The sequence below is a fragment of the Abramis brama genome (genome assembly GCF_963993115.1).
Source record: "Abramis brama genome assembly, chromosome: 16".
Classification (NCBI taxonomy): domain Eukaryota; kingdom Metazoa; phylum Chordata; class Actinopteri; order Cypriniformes; family Leuciscidae; genus Abramis; species Abramis brama.
Window position 1 is genome coordinate 25,615,944 of NC_139978.1, and position 19,668 is coordinate 25,635,611.

General features: G+C 36.5%; 2 protein-coding genes across 3 annotated transcripts in view; both read right to left on the reverse strand.

Moving 5' to 3' along the window:
- Window positions 1–299: 299 nt before the first annotated feature.
- alas2 (aminolevulinate, delta-, synthase 2) lies at window positions 300–6,748 on the reverse strand. The gene is made up of 11 exons (XM_084138505.1): window positions 6,636–6,748; window positions 5,583–5,744; window positions 5,235–5,405; window positions 4,374–4,451; window positions 3,798–4,020; window positions 3,400–3,584; window positions 3,045–3,224; window positions 2,152–2,316; window positions 1,761–2,029; window positions 1,501–1,663; window positions 300–1,013 (listed from the first exon to the last, which is right to left on the reverse strand). The coding sequence occupies exons 2-11, from the start codon at window positions 5,731–5,733 to the stop codon at window positions 847–849; spliced, it is 1,752 nt and encodes a 583-aa protein (XP_083994631.1). The 5' UTR covers window positions 5,734–5,744; window positions 6,636–6,748; the 3' UTR covers window positions 300–846.
- A 168-nt stretch (window positions 6,749–6,916) lies between these two features.
- Window positions 6,917–19,668, reverse strand: part of itpr3 (inositol 1,4,5-trisphosphate receptor, type 3) — a 32,746-nt gene continuing 19,994 nt past the window's right edge. The window contains exons 37-59 of one of the 2 annotated variants that reach the window (XM_084138502.1): window positions 19,559–19,667; window positions 18,856–18,906; window positions 18,616–18,703; window positions 18,225–18,400; window positions 17,967–18,129; window positions 17,704–17,852; window positions 17,066–17,266; window positions 15,743–15,853; window positions 15,561–15,656; window positions 15,378–15,479; window positions 14,913–14,999; window positions 14,725–14,805; window positions 11,902–12,094; window positions 11,643–11,765; window positions 11,314–11,486; window positions 11,058–11,222; window positions 10,209–10,398; window positions 9,967–10,047; window positions 9,753–9,874; window positions 9,501–9,666; window positions 8,618–8,778; window positions 8,261–8,422; window positions 6,917–8,154 (exon numbers count right to left, since the gene is read on the reverse strand). In XM_084138502.1, the coding sequence (XP_083994628.1) occupies window positions 8,032–8,154; window positions 8,261–8,422; window positions 8,618–8,778; window positions 9,501–9,666; window positions 9,753–9,874; window positions 9,967–10,047; window positions 10,209–10,398; window positions 11,058–11,222; window positions 11,314–11,486; window positions 11,643–11,765; window positions 11,902–12,094; window positions 14,725–14,805; window positions 14,913–14,999; window positions 15,378–15,479; window positions 15,561–15,656; window positions 15,743–15,853; window positions 17,066–17,266; window positions 17,704–17,852; window positions 17,967–18,129; window positions 18,225–18,400; window positions 18,616–18,703; window positions 18,856–18,906; window positions 19,559–19,667 (3,073 nt within the window). In that variant the 3' untranslated portion in view covers window positions 6,917–8,031. The remainder of the gene's footprint in view (window positions 8,155–8,260; window positions 8,423–8,617; window positions 8,779–9,500; window positions 9,667–9,752; window positions 9,875–9,966; window positions 10,048–10,208; window positions 10,399–11,057; window positions 11,223–11,313; window positions 11,487–11,642; window positions 11,766–11,901; window positions 12,095–14,724; window positions 14,806–14,912; window positions 15,000–15,377; window positions 15,480–15,560; window positions 15,657–15,742; window positions 15,854–17,065; window positions 17,267–17,703; window positions 17,853–17,966; window positions 18,130–18,224; window positions 18,401–18,615; window positions 18,704–18,855; window positions 18,907–19,558; window position 19,668) is intronic. The other variant, XM_084138503.1, reaches the window with a different exon arrangement.

A 19,668-nucleotide genomic window follows, 5' to 3' on the forward strand; every position in this document is an offset into this window, starting at 1 on the left:
ACTAGTAATTTCAGTACAAATTTCTTATCAGTGGTGTTTGTCAAAATAATGAGATCTCGTAGCTCAGTAAGTCACATTTCCAATAGAGTCCTGCAGGTGGCAGCGTGGTGTTTTATTTTGATAGGGTCCCATCCAACACAATTTTATTTTAATTTTAATTTAAGTCACAGTTGACCATCGTTTGTTAGTGTTTTGAAATGTTCTTCTGGCATAAAATTAAACATCAAATTCATAGTACAAATATCTACTACTTTTGTTGGTATTTGTAACCAAGTGGTTGTAAGTAATTATCAGAGGCATTTTGTTGGAACTGACCATATTTATTGAATTTTTTTAATTCATGAATTTGAGTGCAAGAGAATAAAACGGTCCAAAACAGGAAGGGGACATGTGGCATAGTCTCAGTGTAAGCTGTTATTAAACATGATCTTTCATGCATCTGTATAGCCAACATACAATAACATCTTTGGGTATTATTGAAAATCATGATTGAGATTCATATATTCAATAATAGTAAACTACCAAAAAGTGCCCGTGTGCAGGTTTGCTGTCATGCAGAGGGGACACACAGTTAATGTGGAATTCAGCCAAGTCTTAATATCTCATTTTAGTGGTACACTTATATGAATGTGAAAACAAAATCTTCTTGCATTATTAACAGTCACAGCAAACAATACATAAACACTACTTTTGCCACAAACACTGCTTTATATGTTTTAGGACATTTTGAGCACCCTCTACCTTTTTTTTATACCATGAAAATATTCTAGATTGGAAGAGGATTTTTTTTGAAGATTCAATCAAATCTGATAAATCAGATTTTCATCTTGGTCTGTTGAAACTCATTCACTGTGCAGCCACAGTGATGTATCTCGGCTCCATGTTACCAAAGTAGGACTTCTCCCACTCGCTCATGAGGTCAAAATGGAGAGGTCGATCACAGAAGGTGCATGAGGCCATAGCCGGTCCATTCAGCGGTAGTCCAACCTCCTGCCAGACATCCAACAGTTTCTCTGTCCAACATAAAATATTATTAAAAATATATAAATGAATCATATTCAGTGTAAAATGAAACCACGTCTGGGGACATCGCTACGACAGTGGCAGATGTCGTGTAACAAATTAAATTAAAATCAGAGTGTTACGAAAACCTATTTGAAAACTAAACTGCTATTCTGTATAGTGGCCCCAGCATTACAGAAATTAAACTATAGACCTTATTCAGAGTAGCGCCACGACAGGTGTGAAAGCGAGGCTGTAAAAAGCTGTATAAAGCTCCTCGATCACTTATAATTTTGGATAACTCGTGTTGCCTGTAGTTTTTTGTCATCTGAAATTTCTTGAAAATATATTTTTGCATTGTTTCGTCAGTAGAACAATCCAAAAACACATTAAATAACAGTGCAACCACTGAAGAGATGTATGTCTATCCCTCACAGCCTCGCTTTCATTCCTGTTTAAAAAATTCCTGTGAATAAGGTCTATCGCATGACCACTCACCTACAAAGTAGTTCATCATAATGGGGTTGTGGAAAGGAGAAGGAGCCAACCGCAGTAGCTCCTCCCCACGAGGCACCGTCGGGTAATTTATGGCCTGCACATAGATGTTGTGTTTCTCCAATAGAACATCACACACCTTGGAGTTTTTTGCTGCATTTCCAACCTGAAATATTAGATTTAAAGTTCAAACATTTATACTTGTGCAGACCAAGACTGAGGGGTGGTTTAAACATATACAATTAAACTAATCAAACACTGACCCGTATAGGAATGATGTGGCTGGGGCAGTTGACCACAGGCAGCCCAGCGTCCAGCAGCAGCTGTCTCATGAGTTTGACGTTTCTCTGATGGGATCTACGCAAGGCCTGGCCCTCTGCGCTCTTCAGCACTCGCACCGATTCCAGAGCCCCCGCCAGCACCATGGGAGGCAAGGAGGTAGTGAAGATAAACCCAGCGGCGAACGAGCGCACAGTGTCCACCAGGGCGGCAGTGCTGGCTATGTAACCTCCCACACATCCAAATGCCTTGCCTACAGATATTTCAAACAATGTAACCATCTTGATGAAAAGGATTAGGGCAAGAACACAGGTGAATGACATTGACTAGTACTGGATAAAATCATCCACTTGACATTGACTGTATCTGTCTTACCCAGAGTTCCAGAGACAATATCGATCTTGTGCATGATGTTGTCTCTCTCTCCTACACCTGCTCCATGAGCCCCATACAGTCCGACAGCATGGACTTCATCCACAAAAGTCAGAGCACCATATTTGTGTGCTACGTCACACAGTTCTTCTAGAGGGCAAATTGCACCTGAGAAACAAATTGACATTGTCATTCTTTCAGCTGTATTTAGCTGAATCAGTATTATTGACTGATGCAGCATCAGGCAAAGGCAATAGTTTTCAGTTACAGATGCAGAGTAGAAATGCACTGTAATCAGTTTGCCATGATTAATTTATTCCATGAGCCAAAGAGTCTTATAAAAGGGTGGTTGCCAAGAAAAAGTGAGTGGTATTTGGCTGGTCATGTGATCTCAAAATGGCCACCCCAATAAGGCTCCATGTAAAATAAAACAGTATATATAAGGCTACTGATGAGTGGGATTTTCATGTTATGTGAGTGTACATGATACTATACAATTTATTTTTAATAAGGACAGAAAATTCTGAGTGCACTTGTTTTCAATTAATGTATTTTTTTTAGCATCACTAATTAATGATACACAAGTAACCCACCTGTTTATTAGATGTATATATAGATGCTTCATTTTACATTTCTGCATTTGGAAGATGGTTTTATCCAAAGCAACTTACATTGCATTCAGTACATGTTTTCCATGGGAATCGAACCTATGACATTAGCGTTGTTGTTTTTTTTGTCCGATTTTGAATTGGAATTATAGCCTATATTTTTCATGATTCATGCAGAATTCATAAATGAATGTGACGGGACAAGAAACATTAACAGAGCTGTTTTCAGCTATTTTGATACTAGGAAACAAACTCTTTTGAATCAATTGTGTGATTTCTTCTACTCACCATCCATTGAATGCACAGTCTCAAAAGCCACGATTTTGGGTGTGAGTGGATCTGAGCGGCTGAGTAGTTCCTCCAGGTGACCGGCATCATTGTGTCGGAAAATGAAACGTTTAGCCCCACTGTTCCGGATGCCCTGGATCATGGAGGCGTGATTGCCCATGTCTGAGTAAATCTCACACCCTTTGCAGAGAAAATACATTTTTAGAGGAATTTCAGAAGATACACTACCGTTTAAAAGTTTGGGGTCAGTAAGATTTGTTTTTATTATTGAAATATAGTCAATATAAAACCTAAATTCCCCAATTAATTCACACATTCATTAAGCAAAGGCAGTTCATTCTGTTTTGTTTGATACCTGGGAGCATTTTAGCCAAAGTAAAGAGGGTGGAATCATTGGCTACAAAGCAGGAAGAAAAGACTAGTGCTCCATCTTTCAGGTGTAAACGGGCCAGCTCACTCTCCAGGGCCACGTGATAGTTACTCGTCCCAGAGATATTTCGGGTTCCACCTGCTCCTGCACCATGCCTCTCCAAAGCCTCTCTGAGATACAATGAAAGTTGTGATTAACCAGTTTGCTTTAGCAGCCATACTATATGTAGATCCAAAAGCAAACAATTAGAAACAATCCCACAGTATATTTGAAAATGTATAGTTTAAGTTAGCGTTCTTTGCTGCACCTTCATTTGTTCTTTCTCTACGTATAATAACAGATGATGGCAAACATTTGTTTCATTGTTTGTTTTATGTACTGACCTTATGGCCTTGACAACTCTGGGATGTCGGCTCATGCCGAGGTAATCATTACTGCACCATACAGACACCTGGGAACCCAAGCGTCCAGGGATGGAGTAGTCCTCAGCAAAAGGGAAAACCTCTGCAAAACGGTTCACCGTCTTAAAGATGCGGTAGGTATGGTCATTCATCTTTTCCACAATCTTCTGAGTGAAGAAGTCATCGTAGTTGAAACTGGCTGTGGCTGAATTATTTAAAGAGTAGACAGGCAATTACCACAGTCAATAAGTGAGGAAGGCAGGAATGAAAGAAGATTGACACTAAGTGCTGCAGAATATACAGTGTATATTAAACAACAGTCTTGGATCAGTTTAATAACTTGCCTTTTACTCACCATCCATTATTCCACATTATGTCATATTGTTATTCCATTATTCCATTAGTTCAGTTCCAAACACAGCTATTTTCAATTAAAAAAAAGTGTTTTGGCAGTCTAATCAAACTATAAAACAAAAATTTGATGTTGAATATAATACTGCAGATTTAGTAGTATACCATTGTACTGTAAATCATTAAGGAAAATGCGGCCAGACTCACCAAAATTGTCCTGAAGAAGGTGTGTAGGACCAGAGGACTGATGACTTTGCAAGCCACTGAACATTGAGCTCATTAAACCTGGAGAAAACAAGGCATCAGTTTGTCAGAAATTCATCAAACAAACACAAAATCCAGTTTCTTCGCTCTGTTTTCACACTGAAATCACTTTAAAATGTAAAGTGTAGTCCCAGACTAAAATACATGTTTGAGCTGTTTTAACTGAAAGAAACTTGCACTGACATAATATTAAATATATCAGTGCCATAGTTTTGTCCCAAGATGCACACCAGTAATGTTTTTTTATAAGGCACGTTTATAAAAGCTACTTAAACGTCCTAATTGAACTAAGGCCTAATCCTGGCTTAATCTAAGCCTGGTCTGTGAAACCAGGCCTAAGTGTTTTGTATTTAATGCCACTGTTTAAATGTTGTCTTTTCTTTAAATTACAGGCTATGCAGTATAAACTATATGCGCAGTGCTTCAAAAACTACAATTTTTCAATTACGGAATTATTTTCTAGTACACATGCGGCTGTGTGAAGTTTAATCTGTAATGTGATTGTCTGAAGACTAGCTTTTGTTACATCAGCAGTCTGAGTCATCATCTGCCTGCTATTCACAGCTGAGGAGTCTCTCAAACTGGAGTTAAATGGTGCAAATTGCAGAGAGGAGAATCCTCTCCAAGCTGCATGCTATTATGTAAAATGCATCCAACCGCTGCATGATACCACTCAGACAAAAGAGCCTCTTCAGCAGTGACTCATTATACTGTGGTGGCAAAAAAGAGACATGCAGGCAAATAAGATGCTAAAAGACATCAATCAGTCAGTGAATCTATCACACAGAGTTCTTTTTTTTTTACCTGTGGTGTCTTGATTCTCTAGATTAGGCTGAACATCCTCTTGTACTTGAGGACTTGCTTTGACCAGTCCAATCTTCGAGGAAACGAAAGGACAGCTTTGGGACATGGAGATCGCCACCTGAGTCGCTGTGGTCGCCAGCTGTCGCTTTGGCTCCTTGTGAGGGACCAGGCCTGAACACAATAAGTACATGAATGTGTATATCTGGGTACTGATTTAGAATAGGCCTACTTGGTCATTGTAAATCAAATTTGAATTACAGAATATTATAAATATTATTGTCATTATTGTATCTGGTATAGTAAACATTACAATGATACACTATAGAATATATAGAAAACAACAGCTACCATTTCCCTCAGAGGATTGGGTGGCTTTTACAGAGATCTGGCGGACAATGATCGGACATCGATCAGCCAAGCCGAGGTAAGCTGCCACATTCCTTAGAGAAGGGCCTGGAGTGGACTTCAGGAATGGGCAGTGATGCAGAAAAGCAGACATGGTTTTAACAGCTGTAAACAATGGAAAAGATGTTGGTCAGTGGGACGAATATTTTCAAAATTACTTTTCCATAACAACGTTATATTAGATTCAAAGGAAAGAGGGCCAGCTAAAAATAGTGATTAGGCTATATAATATTAATATGTAAGTGACTTAAAGACCCTCAAGTGACCCTATCCCAAATTTCGAGCAGTGGATGTGTGGGCGCGCCGGGCACCTGGGCGCGGCCGATAGCGCTCCTTATCTGGAACGCGCAGACTCACGCTTTTCACGGCACGCCGTTCTAAAAGTTAAAAGCTGACGTCATATATATTGATAAAGGCTAGATTATACTTACCGAGAAGTTTCAACCATATAAACCGAACTATTATTACAATGGCCCAAAACAACAACAAAGAAAAATTGTAAACAAACTAATTTCACTCATATTAGGCTACATTATTATTTATAATAATAACAATAATGACATTGTTGTTAATATAATGATAATCAGCATAATACTAGGCTAATTATAATAATAATAACAACAACTTCATTTTATATTATGTGATATAATATAATAATATATTATAAAACCACACACACAATTCATTTTACCTATTTATCTTTCTTTATATAGTTGTTGTTGAAAGACCTAAAATGTTTCTTTGTTTAATATTCAAAATCACTTATGAGCATCAATGGATCAGAAAAACACTTTCTATGTTTTTTATAAGTTAAGGCTTTACAATTAACTTTAGCCTTATTTGAGACTGATCATGTCTATTGAAATAATGTAATTTACAGAATTTTAATTTACAGAAAGTGACGTTTTACTTAAAGCCTTTGTTGTAAAATTAAGCGATACAGATTGTTCCCATTTTAAATATACTGAGTTAATATTGCGGAAAACATAAGCCTACCTGTTGACCTGCACTGAGGACGAACTTCTGAACGGCGCACGACACTCAAACGAACAGCGAAGGAATAGAGCCCGTCAGTCACTCTGCTCACACCCTAATACTGTGAACTGTGCTGACAGAAGGATGTAATCTCACACAAGTCAAGTCAATGGACACAACTGCACTAATTACCGACTACAAATTACTTTTACTTTGTGAAAAGAATTTAAAAATCGTAGTATTGTGTATAATTAGGTTATTTTACTGTAATTTACCGTTTAATAATCTTGAGACACAAGAGGTGAAACGGCCAAATGTTTTATTTTGTATTTTGTGCAAACTTGGTGAGGCTCTTCATATCAACATAAACAATATTAGCAATAAATTGAGAATTATTTGGAATCAATAGTAGCCTACAACCAATTAATTACACACTGGCTGTTAATAATAAGGCCAAAATACAAGTATGTTCCAGCATTCTTTTTGCGGCCATTAAAATCCACTTGATTTATAAGTAATTCGGAGTAATCAGTCTTAATTTTGGGTATCAAATATGTCAAATATGTAATGTAACTGACTTCAAATTATAAACAGTCTTAAAGAAAAAGAATTGATGACTAACTATGACTAGTCTTAGCAGTTTATGCAACCGGCCCTTGGTTGCACAATGATTAAATAGACACATTTATAGATATACATGCATTATGTCTATTAAAACCATTAAGATGTCTGGAAAACTGATAAATAAGAATTTGCTATTTTCCTGAGCAAAAGTTATGTTTTTAAAGTCATTTTTAGGCACTTGTGACTTTTAAAAGTAAAGCTGAAATGTAACCATGGTTCTATACATTATTCCATTTATACAACACAGATTTAGCTATATTAACATGTTAGCATTCATCATAATGTGGTTAAGACAGATCATGATATTACCCAAATCATCTCATATACAGTACATATCAAGCCAGGCGCATGAAGCTCATCCCTATAAATACAGCATGTGCACTCTCATCAGTGCATCTTAAAATGAAGCATTTGACGATATTAACATACAATTATTCATGATCTAAAACACATCAGCCTCACTTACAGTAATGCTACATTTATCCATACATCCAACAATGTTTTTGAAGATAAGCTATCAAATATCTTTTTTAAAAAAATGCTCTTAAAAAAAGAAAAAGAAATAAAAACTTCATATACTTTAAATAGATAAAATTTGTGCATACTAAGACCTTTAGGTAATCAGCCCCTCAAAAAATGACTATTGAGTCAAGTAGTGCTTAGTGGGTGTGTAGATCCAATCCGCCAATCCGTTTCAACAGTTGAACGCAACTTTTCCACATTGAGAAGTACACCAGCATCACATGATTACATTATTGCTTCTATAAAGTCACTGCAAGGTTAGACGGAGGAATTAGGCCTTGTAGACCTGATGATTTCCTCCAGCAGCACTAGGAGGCAGAGGCATCCCAGGGTTTGAGCCAGACTGTACATCCACAAAACCCATCCGCTGCCTTCTCTTCCTCTGCTCTGTCATCTAAATCAACCCATACACAACCATTATTTTATATGCTTGAGAATAATCTGAGAAATGAACAGCTCATTATATATAGTGCTGACTAAAGCTACATTGAGACATGTACCTGTTCTTTTAACTCTGTTAACTGGCTTGTGAGGTTTGTGACCACTTTCATGGTGGAGGTGAGCCGATCCTGCAGGTTCCTCATCTCATTCTGTTCTCCATCTCCCTCCGTTACAACTAGAGACATGGCCTGCATGCGTGGGAACCAGTCCAGGTTCTTATTCTAACAAGAGGCGACAACAAGTCTGAATCAAAACCATTGCAAGGTGAACAAGAAAAATATAAAAATAAAAACCCAAGTCTTAATACATACTATAATAGTAATCAAATAATACTAAAATGACACTGGTAAAAGCTATTAATACGTTGAGTTTGAGCAGTATCCAATCATCTGGAGCTATCCATTTTTTAAATGTACCTTTATCATATGGGCCACGTAGCTCTCCGGGCCAGTGTAATCGGTCTTGTTTTTCTCCCGTACCAGCACAATGAAATAGAGGTAGTTCCAGATGTTGTGCTCCAATTTAATGTGTTCCTCGAACGACACGGTCTTGTTATCAAACTTGTCCCTCTCAAGACCTGTTGAAATACAAATATAGAGCAACTGCTTTATATAAATTGCTTTATATTTGGGTGACTTTTATAAAGCCTGTCAAGTACTACTTGGGTCATATTTAAAAAAATAAATTATATTTTATATAAGGAACATTGAGGTATTTAGTGCATCATGACATATTTTACCCCCCAAATCCATATCATAACAAAAATCAGTGTTGCATTGCAGTAATTATGCAAAAATGGGGTGGAAATGTGCTTAATTTTCATAAAAATCATGTCGCAATGCAAAAAGAAAAAATCTTTAGGGTCCTAAAAATAGGCTTTAAAAAATTATATACTATACTACTAGTCAAAAGTTTGGGGTCAGTAAGATTTATTTATTTATTTATTTAATAACGCAATTGTTTTCAACATTGATAATAAGAAGAAACCAAATCAGTATATTAGAATGATTTCTGAAGGATCATGTGACACTGAAGACTGGAGTAATTATGCTGAAAATTCAGCTTTGCCATCACAGGTATAAATTGAAATTTGATAAAATAAAATAAAAATTCTTATTTATATTTATATATATATATATATATATATATATATATATATATATATATATATATATAATCTTATTTTTATATATATATATATATATATATATAAACATTTTTTAATGGATTTTTCTCTCAGACAAGCAGTCACATTATCAGGCTGTAGCAATAACATGTATTTATCCATTGATTTCCTACCACAAATGAAACAGGTGGTCTTCAGTATCTCCTCTTTCTTCTGTTTTTCACTACGCAGGTCAGCGAAGGTGTCAATAATCACACCAAATATCAAGTTGAGAACAATAATGATGACAATGAAGTAGAAGAGAAGGTCATACACTACACGAGCAGGGAACAAAGGCTCCTGTAAGATGAACAACATAGCGTCAGTTGGGTTAGATTTTGTATTCAAATGTGCACATATTTAATTATGGTTGTGGGTCTCCATACATTCTTAGAGGGTTTGCGCAGAACATCTCCTACACCTCCTCCATTCCTCAGCCCATGATTCAGCACCGTAACGATACACATGAGGAGAGTGTCACATGCTCTCTCTGTGTTGTCTTCGTCTTCTGCAAAGCCATAAAAAATAATCATCACAACGGAGTTCTGATGCCAGTACAATAATGATTAAATATTGTTTTGTTTTTAATGTTCTACTCACCCTCTGATGGTGCAATCATCCCAGTTTCCTCTGTGCAGTCCAATCCGTCTGCACTGCAGCTGCTCATGGAGTTATCTTTACCTGCTCAGAGGACAAATTACACCATAAAGCCTGTCAAAGTGGCATCAATGAATAATAAATGGTATATTTTAGTTCAAATTCATCATAAATGCTGGATTTGATCCTTTTCTGCAACACCTGTTTGGCGAAAAACTATTCGGATGGAGGTGTATGCAATTTACCTGTATCTGGGATAGCAAGCCTGTCCACTTCCATGATGAAGTCATTCCTGAGGAAGAGAAAGCCCACGATGGAGAACAGATAGACCAGGATGATGGCCAAGACAGCGGTGAGGAGAATAGAGCGGCCGTTACGTGTCACACTCTTGATGACGTTAAACAGAGTCTCCTCGCGGTAGATCAGATCAAACAACTGAAGGGGGTAAAAGAGGAACATGAGGTGAAGTAGAGGATTAGTCTTTTAGTCGTAAACAGTCATGTTACGCCACAGTTTCACAATTTGTTTCAAATGTATTCTGTTTCTACTGGCAAGTACAGCATCTCAGTTTTATTTATTCACCAAAAGTAATTTTACTTGTATTTGGAAAGATTTTTTGGGCAATCAGCAATGCAAAAAGCTAGTTTATACTACCTTTCAAAAGCTTAGGGTTGGTAAGATTTTTTTAATGTTTTAGAAAGAAATCCAAGTGAAATGCTTAGCAAGGTTGCATTTATCTGATCACAAAAAAACAATAATATTGTGAAATATTACTACCATTTAAAAAATAGCTGTTTTTTAAAAATGCCAATTATTCCTTTGATAGTAAAGCTGAATTTTCAGCAGCCATTCATCATCCAGTCTTCAGTGTTATATGATTCTTCAGAAGTTCTAATATGCTGATTTGGTGCCCAAGAATAATTTATTATTATTACAGTATCACAGTTGAAAACAAATGTGCTGCTTAATATTTTGTGGAAACCATACCATTTAATGCGTCCTTGCAAAATAAAAGTATTAATTTCTTTGAGAAAAAAAAATCTTAATGACCCCAAACTTTTGAACGGTGGTAAGATAAGTTTCGACACACCCACCAATATGCTGTAGAAGAGCTCGTTGACAAACAGCCCCAGTGTGCTGGTTAACACATAGGCCAAGTGGTACAGGAACTCTACATCCATTACCATGGCTTTGTAGCCCATGATGAAGGTGCCATTGTTTCCCACAAAGCTCACCACAAACACTATCTTATTGATGAGCTGGTTAAAAAGAGAAAGAGGCACATTTTTAATGAAATCAATTCACTTTGATTTAAGCAAACATACAGTATTATGTATTTCTAAGACTTACATTTAGAGCGCCCAGCAGCATAAGAGTTGGCCCGATGCCGAAGTGATAAATGCAGCGTAGGGTGATGGCGACAGTGAGGGACTGGAACCCATAGCGCCTGGATAATAGGCCCAAAACAGCCAATCCAGCGAAACACCAGAACAGCATAATCAGCAATGAAGAGTCTATGCTGCCTGGAGGTACAAGAGACTGTTAAAACTACATGGAAAAGCAATTTACTGTTGGTCCAATAGTTGTGTGCTTTGATACTTATGCAAAATGTAGCATTTATTAATATAAAACAATCAATATTCTATAGCTACCAACAGGTAATGCACACATAAACATACCAGGTCGACCAGAGTCATGTGGGTAGAACAAAGCGATAATAAGATTGATGAACACAGCCAGATTGAATGATATGGTGCCCCAGAGAGACATTCGGCGAGAGAACCAGTACAGCACTGGCATGCCTAAAACACACAAACATCTCACTAAACCTGGTGTAAAGCTCCTTGCCCAAGCACATATTTGTAGACATTTGTACTACCATTATTTGGGGTGTCAGGCCTTTAGACACTAAGCCACAACATCAGGCCCAATACTTACTGCGAAGTTTTTTCTGCCATTCCATCTCGTTGTGCAGGAAGGAGGTCTGCTCGAAGAAGTGTGTGACCTTGCTGCCTTGCTCATCCTGCTCTGTGGTGGTAAACACACGGAACTTTGAATCCTCCGTCAGGAATTCGCAGATAGGGTGAACAGGAAACACTATCTGCTCCATGCTGCGGTCCTCCCGCACAATCTGCAAGTGACATACCAATGAAAATTATTTCACAACTTCTCAAAATTACAGATTCATATTGATCACATTAAAGGTTAACCAGTACCATAAAATGTAATTGGTGACATTAGTAGAGGACAAATTACAATAAGAGCAATGATTAACGGGTGTTTAACGGTTCTCGGTAAAAACCATACCGTTCTCCACCCACGGTTTGGCACACACTTACACGCATCTATAATATGGTTTGTTGAAAGAAAAAGAAAAAATGCGTAGAACAGACAAAGTTCCGCTAATGTATGTTTCTGTCAATAAATACATTTATTTCCGTATGTGTTTCACGTGAGAGTAGCTGATCAATCAACTGTTAGCGTGTAAATCTGTTGTTGACATCACAGTTTCTCATGTGCTGTTGTGTTGCAGTTCAGCGTGGCAAGCGAAGGAGACAAGTCGCTGATAGAGCCGTCACCTGCATCATATACACTTCTGCATGGGAACATTCTTGCTTCCCAATGCGTTACAACAGCGATGATCAAAAAACAGGGACAAAACAGTCACTCTTTGTAAACTTTAAGCAAGTGCCATATGACCAATATGACCAGTCATTTACGCCATCATCACCGTTGATTGCGCAGGATGTGAGCGGGCGCAGGTGAGACTGAAACAGCACACACTGCCTTCTGTTTACAAAACAATAACAAAAGCACTGAGTAGAGTTCGTCAATGAGGACTGCCTGATGGCCCGGGGCTAGCTTAAAAGACGCTTGGGACACTGGGTTTATCATTTGCGTGTTTTTAAGCCTTGCCAATTGAAACATTCAAGTGCAAGAAGTCGAGAAAGAGAACTTGAGCGTGCTTTATGAGAAGTTTTGTGTTTAGCGCACACACGGAAATCCGCGTTTCAAGCCTTGTTTATAATTTCACCTGGCTGGAAGCGGAGGCTCGCACAAAGTTCCAAAAAATGCAGTGCACACCGCCACGCGAAATGGGGTCTCGTGCACTAAACGTGCCCGACATAAACAGTCGAGAAAGACAACGCATGTGTACAGTATTGATACTGTCCAGTAGTGTTGTCACGATACTAGAATTTCTAACTTCAATACGATACCTTGAAAAATATCGATATTCGATACCATTTTCGATACCACGGAGAAAAAAACTGCCACAATATTAAGGGGGTATTTTTTATTTATTTAAAGCTAAATATATTATAAGTTTAGAACATGACAATGAGGTATATTTTACATGAGCGAAAACAATGCTCACTGGATCGACATGTAGTCAAGTCACCTTTATTTACATAGTGCTTTTAACAATACAGATTGTGTCAAATCACTTAACAGTATCAAATTGGAGGATATGTGTCAGTAATGTATATTAATAAGATTAAACATTAAATTTTCAGTTGAAGGCATTTCATTATTGAATTCAGAGATGTCATTGTCTAGCTCAGTTTAGTTTAATTAGCTAACTATCTGTGTTATCAAATTGATGATAATCGCTAATGAAGGCAAATTGCAGAATTAAATAATATTTTTTGAATAAAGTTACATAAGCACAAGTTAATTTACATTTGACCAGAGTTAAAATATTTACTTGTCTAAGATTCCTCAGTCAGATTATATTAACTTTAAGAATTACGGTGAAAAAACGAGACAACACACACTCATATCAACAACAATACTAGGCCATCTTGGTTAATGTTTCAGAAATGTTAAAATGAGAAGAGTTACCAACCTCTCGAAATTATTTATATAGATCCGGGTGTCGGTATCACACCTAACGTGTTTTTCAGGTTCGAAAACGCGAGGTGCACAGCACTTACCATCACACAGAACGAGCAGTGCGCTGCGTTATTTATGTTGTTAGGCAACCACGGAAACAGCTGTCCTGTCAGTCAAGTAAACGTCAAATCAGCCTTTTATTAACTTTATTTACTTTCTGTTAACATTGTGGTAGTTACGGTTCGTGAAGTCGTTAAGCTCCTGGTAACCCGCGAGTCGCGAGAGCACCACAAGTTTATCCTCCATCATCGCACTCTCCGGGCGTTCAAGCAACTAATTTCATCACTAAAACGGAAGGCCCGCGAGGCGCATAAACAGCGCGCAGAACGCTCGCTGGAAACCAGTTGAAAATATGCGCCTCTCACTGCAAACAACGCATCAGGTTTGATCGGCCCCATTCACTTCACTTTTGCTATTTAACCAGAGCGAATGAGACGAGTGCGCGTGTGGTGTTTGTCAACGCGCCTTTGGAGAGAAGTGAAAGTGACAGCTCGGCTAGTATCGATACTTCGGGAAATTAGTATTGGTATCGTTCAGATATTTCAGTATCGATATTTATCGAAATATCGATATTTTTGACAACACTACTGTCCAGTAATATACAGTATTGGGATCAATGCGTTGTCCTGCTGTTTTTAATGTTAATCAAACAACAAATCATTCTTGACTGAATAACTTTTGTAACTTTAATAAGGATTAATCTTTATTTAATTTATACAGTGAAGATTATATGCAGTGTTATTTTACATTTGATTACTTAATTTGATTTATGTACCTGAAAACTACTGTTAGACCTACCTGAAAAACTATTTATTTGTGATACAAACCGTGTGTATCCACACACATATATGTAATTTTTTTAATTACCTCAATCTGAGCAGTTTGATGGTCATAGTGCTCTAATGGATCCTCCTGTTGCTCCTCCTGCTGCTGCTTGTTCAAGTTGAGCTGCAATAAAAACAAGCAAAAACTCAAAAACAGAAAATTCCAGACAAATGCATTTTCTAGAAAATATTACAAATTTGCTTCATAAAAGTACACAGTCTATAAGTTACCATAGAGGAAATGCTTTCCTCTTCTTCCTCTTTTGTCTTCTTTGGTGGTTTAAGCAGTGTGATGAGCGATTTGTTGTGTCGTGCAAGCTGCAAAAAAGCGACATTGAAACTTTATGGTTTTTACCAGTCAAAGTAATATTAAATTATTAATAAATAAATAATTACATTTCACAATTTGATTTTAAAGTTTTTGTCATTATATATATAAAATATAATACAGAAAAAATTATATATAATAATAAAAAATCAAAAATGCATTATTATTAAAAACAATGATATTAATACATTTACAAAAATATTTAAAAATCAAACATATACATACATACATACTAAAATAAATTAAAAATTAGCTCTGCACATCAGGTATTGGAATAAATAAGACAAAACAAAAATAATCAGTAGCGGTATCAGTTAAAAAACAATTCTCAAAATACAACAGTATGACATCATGATGCAGTGGTCCACCTGTAGAGCCAGGATGTAGATGTTGTGTCCAACTTCCCGCGGGGACACGTCTCCAAACTCACTTTCAGTCTCTTGCTGGTAAGCCTTTTTTATCACCTCCACCTAAAGACATACAACACAGAACTGTTAAAATATTATTTCTACACTTCATACACTTAATACACATGACATAGCCAGACTGACCAGTTCTCGGGGTCGAAGGTTAAACAGGATCCTCTCTGCATTCTCACTGTCATGACGACTTTCCATCAAAGCGAGGAGCAGCTTAGAGGCATTGTCCTGACAATAATTGCATATTTAGTTATAGAGAGTTATGAAAATTATTTTTATGATTAAAGCAGAGACTGAGTTTGCATCATCTTCACCTTGAGCTGGAGCACCAACTCCATACGGTAACGACAGAGAGGACTGATATCATTCAGAATCAAGGCTGTGATGATGTCAATGCCGTTGCACTCGTGAGAGACAATGCATGTCTTTAGAGACACAAAAAAGAGGTTTCATGAAACACAATTTTTTACAGAATTAAAAACAATGTTTTGCTAGATAATTTGTCTCAGTCAACAAAAATGATTAAAAAAAAGCTTGGTTTCTTAATAAATATCAGCTTGTGTGTGTTTTAATGCATGGTCAGTAAAGCTCTTTCATATCTCTGTTTTCGGTTTTGCATATTCATTTTATAAATAAGTACTTAAAGGGATAAATTTCATTTTCATGCCATATATCCCCCTTTCTTTTTTGGATCACAAAAAGAGAATTTTTTTTTTGTTTTATGTCCCGCTCGCACTCGTCTATATAATGTCAGTGAATAGTTACCAGCATCAAGCTTATTAAAAAAGATGCAAAAGTATCAGAATGATCCCATGTGACATGTGCTGTTTATTCTAAGTGTTCTGGGGGTATACAATAGGGTTTGGTGAAAAACAAACCGAAATATAATATATTATTTCATCAAAATCCTGACCGTGGCCATTTGTCTTCTTCTCTACTGCACATTCATGTGACTCTATTAGCACCACAGTGCACTCCGACTCACCCAGAAAAAGCACACAAGTTGTAAGAAATCAAGATTAATAAAACACAACATGAAATACGATGTATTACAAATATTATTTTCTTCACTGAATTGAATATCTCCAGACCAGAAATCCGGTTGTCAGATGTCAATCAGAATAACAATTGACAGATAAGAATGTGATAACTTGGTGCGACGAACACAACGGATATATTCACAGCAGAGAAGTACGTACATGGATTGGATTTCTCACAACTTTTGTGCTTTTTCTGGGTAAGTCTGAGTTTTTGTTAAATAATACATTAAATTTCAGTTTGTTTTTTACCAAACCCTATCGTATACACCCAGAATACTTGGAATATACGACACGTCGCATCGGACCATTCTTTGATACTCTTGCTTTTATAAAGATGCTGGTTGCTATTCTCTGCCATTATATGGACGTGTGCGAGGGGGAATTCTTTTTTTTTATTCTCCTTTTGTGGTCCGAAAAAGAAAGAAGGGCATATGGCATTAGAACAACACCAGGGCGGGTAAATGTTGACTTCATTTTCATTTTAGGTTGAACTATCCTTCTAAGTACTAATTAAGCAGCTTCTCAGCCATGGATTAATAAAAGCATATATGGCCAAAAATGTTTTTATATAAAATAAATCCAGTATTAGCAACTGACCTGGTTCTCTTGGCATGGTCCCTGGCAATACTCTGTGAGGGTCTCCAGGGTCTGTGTGATCAGCTCCACGTTGTTCTCATTGATGTAAAGGCCCAGAAGACCCAGCCCTCCTGTTGTACTGCCACACATGATGTCCAGAAATTGGAGTGTCTCACACACCAGGTTATAGTTTGTTTTATTGTTCTGACAGCGAAGAAAATTCTAGAGTTTTTGAACAAACAGTATAATTAAATGGCATGTAAAACAATACTAAATTATTTATCATTTAAATGATTTATTAAGTAATACTAAATACTAAAAAGACACGCCACAAAATGGGGTTAATCATTAATGTACAGTTGGGTCCAAAAGCCTGAGACTACACTGAACATTTGGGATTATTTTTTAATCCAAATCTGGGAATAAACAAAGTTATAGGACATTGTAGTACAAAATTAAGAAATATTAAAAATTATTCTCCATTTCTAGGTAACTAAACTATTTGTGACCCTGAGCATGTGAGCTACTTTGCTCTAAAGGTTCGATTTCCAGATTCCACTGAAGCACAAGACTCTCTTTGGATCATTCTCTAATCATCCTAGATGATATGATCATCTGATCTGATTCTAAATTGATTGTTAATCTGGGGTTGTTCAGACCTGAAGGTCCTGATTATGGTTCTCACAGAGCAGCTGTAGAAAGCGCAGGATGGGTTTCATGATGGTGACAGAGGGGCCCATTTCTGTTTCTACTTCCTGCTGTTCAGGTTGATATGACTGCTCTGATTGGCCAAAGGAAGGTACTGCACCTGAAGGAAACCACTGTTAGAGCCAGCAATGTATGTAGACTCACTTGTTTCATTTATTAGAAATGCATATTGAATAAATCAGATGTAGCATTCAAATATTTTTTTTTAAATTACCTGTCTCTTGATCTTTGTCATCTTTGGCTTTATTGGTCATTTCCCCCACATTGACAGAGATGGAGGATTTGACGTCCAGCTGTGCATTCTTCATGCGGTCATTCAGCACTTTAAAAAACTTCTCTGACTTGTTGTCTCCCATCATGAGTTTGTAGAAGGAGTTCTGTTATACATATGCACAGGAAACAATTTACATAGAATAATGGGTACAATTTGTATTACTATAGCTAAATAATTTTATGACTAAGGCTTCCCTACCTGAATCTCTGTGTTGCCTCCTTCTAGCAGACAGATGGCGAGCTGAATGCTCTCCTGGAAGATCTTCTCGTTCTTACTGCTGGTTACGAGGTCTGTGAAAAGTTTGGTGCCACCTTCTTTGTCCAGACGACACTGTAATGCTGCGACTGCCAGCCAGTCTCTCTCTCCCTCTCCACCTTAACATACACAGACACCATCATTTTACACAAAACATATGTAAGTCCACAAAGAATGTTTTGTGCTGATCCAAATGTCACTATCAATCAAAAGTCAGCACTCTTGCTTGTGTGATATTTCTTAATTCTATCCATTTTTCTTTAATATTTAATTGTAAATTAAAAAGTTTACAATATAAATGTAAACTTTAAAAGTTTTTTTTTTTTTTAATTACCTCCTCCGTGTTCAACAAGCTCTGCTTTTATGTTCTTTTTGTTGTTATAGAGGTAATTCTGGAGTAACACCTTTCTTAAGGCAAAGCCCTGCAAAAGAAAGCATTGATTTAATAGATGCTCACTGTTCACACACACACCCTTACCCATCTAAACAGGGGCTTCCTTTTCATTGTGAAATTAGAAAACAAATTCTAGCCCAAAAATAAACCCGAAGGTTTTGTTTTTGTTTTTTTGCTAACCTCTGGAGATAGCACAAATGAACATTCTTGGTTAAGAACGGTCCACAGCATCTGCAGAAAATAATTTCCACCCATTCCTTAATTTGCTAAATCAAAAGATAAACTTCAAGTTATGCAATTCTTGTAGGGGAAGGTTTTCTCCATGTAAAATGTGGTGTAACAATTTCATTTCTCTAAATGTTACTGATTACTTAAGAATATACCTTAAATCTTATCTTACTTAGTATAAAATAGATTATAAGGTTTATTCTATTACATTTAATATAAAAAATATATCATTAGAATATTAAGTAAAATCAAGAATATATATTTTGTTTTAATTTTTAAAATGGGATACTTTACAAATTTAAATATACAAATAAATAAATATTTAGAATTTCTAAATTCTTTTTTTTTTATTCATGAAGTTCATATTAGTTAATTTGATCATTTACATTTGAATGAGAAATTATGAGATTACATTGTTATATAATTAGTATTATTTTCGGTAACATTTTATGATAAGGTCTCATTTGTTAACATTAGTTAATGCATTAAACAAACTAGCAATAAGCAATATATTCTTACAACATTTATTAACCTTTGTTAATGTAAGTTAATAAAAAAATTCATGTAGAAGTATTGTTCATGTCAAATGATGTAGTTAACTAATGTTAACAAATGAAACCTTATTGTAAAGTGCAACCTTATTATCTAATCTCACCTTCTCGTCAAAGTTCAGATCACGAATGAGCATTTCCTGTAAAGTTCTGAGGACTTTGATACAGAGCTTCTCATCTGAATTCATGAGGGCCTTTGTGTGTTGGATCAATC

Excerpts from the sequence above, each read along its gene's own strand:
- alas2 (XM_084138505.1), bottom strand. The coding sequence starts at position 5,733 with ATGTCTGCTTTTCTGCATCACTGCCCATTCCTGAAGTCCACTCCAGGC. Across the intron at positions 2,317-3,044 it reads GACTGTGCATTCAATGGATG|GTGCAATTTGCCCTCTAGAA; the intron begins GTGAGTAGAAGA and ends TTTGTTTCTCAG. Across the intron at positions 1,664-1,760 it reads GCCACATCATTCCTATACGG|GTTGGAAATGCAGCAAAAAA; the intron begins GTCAGTGTTTGA and ends CTAATATTTCAG.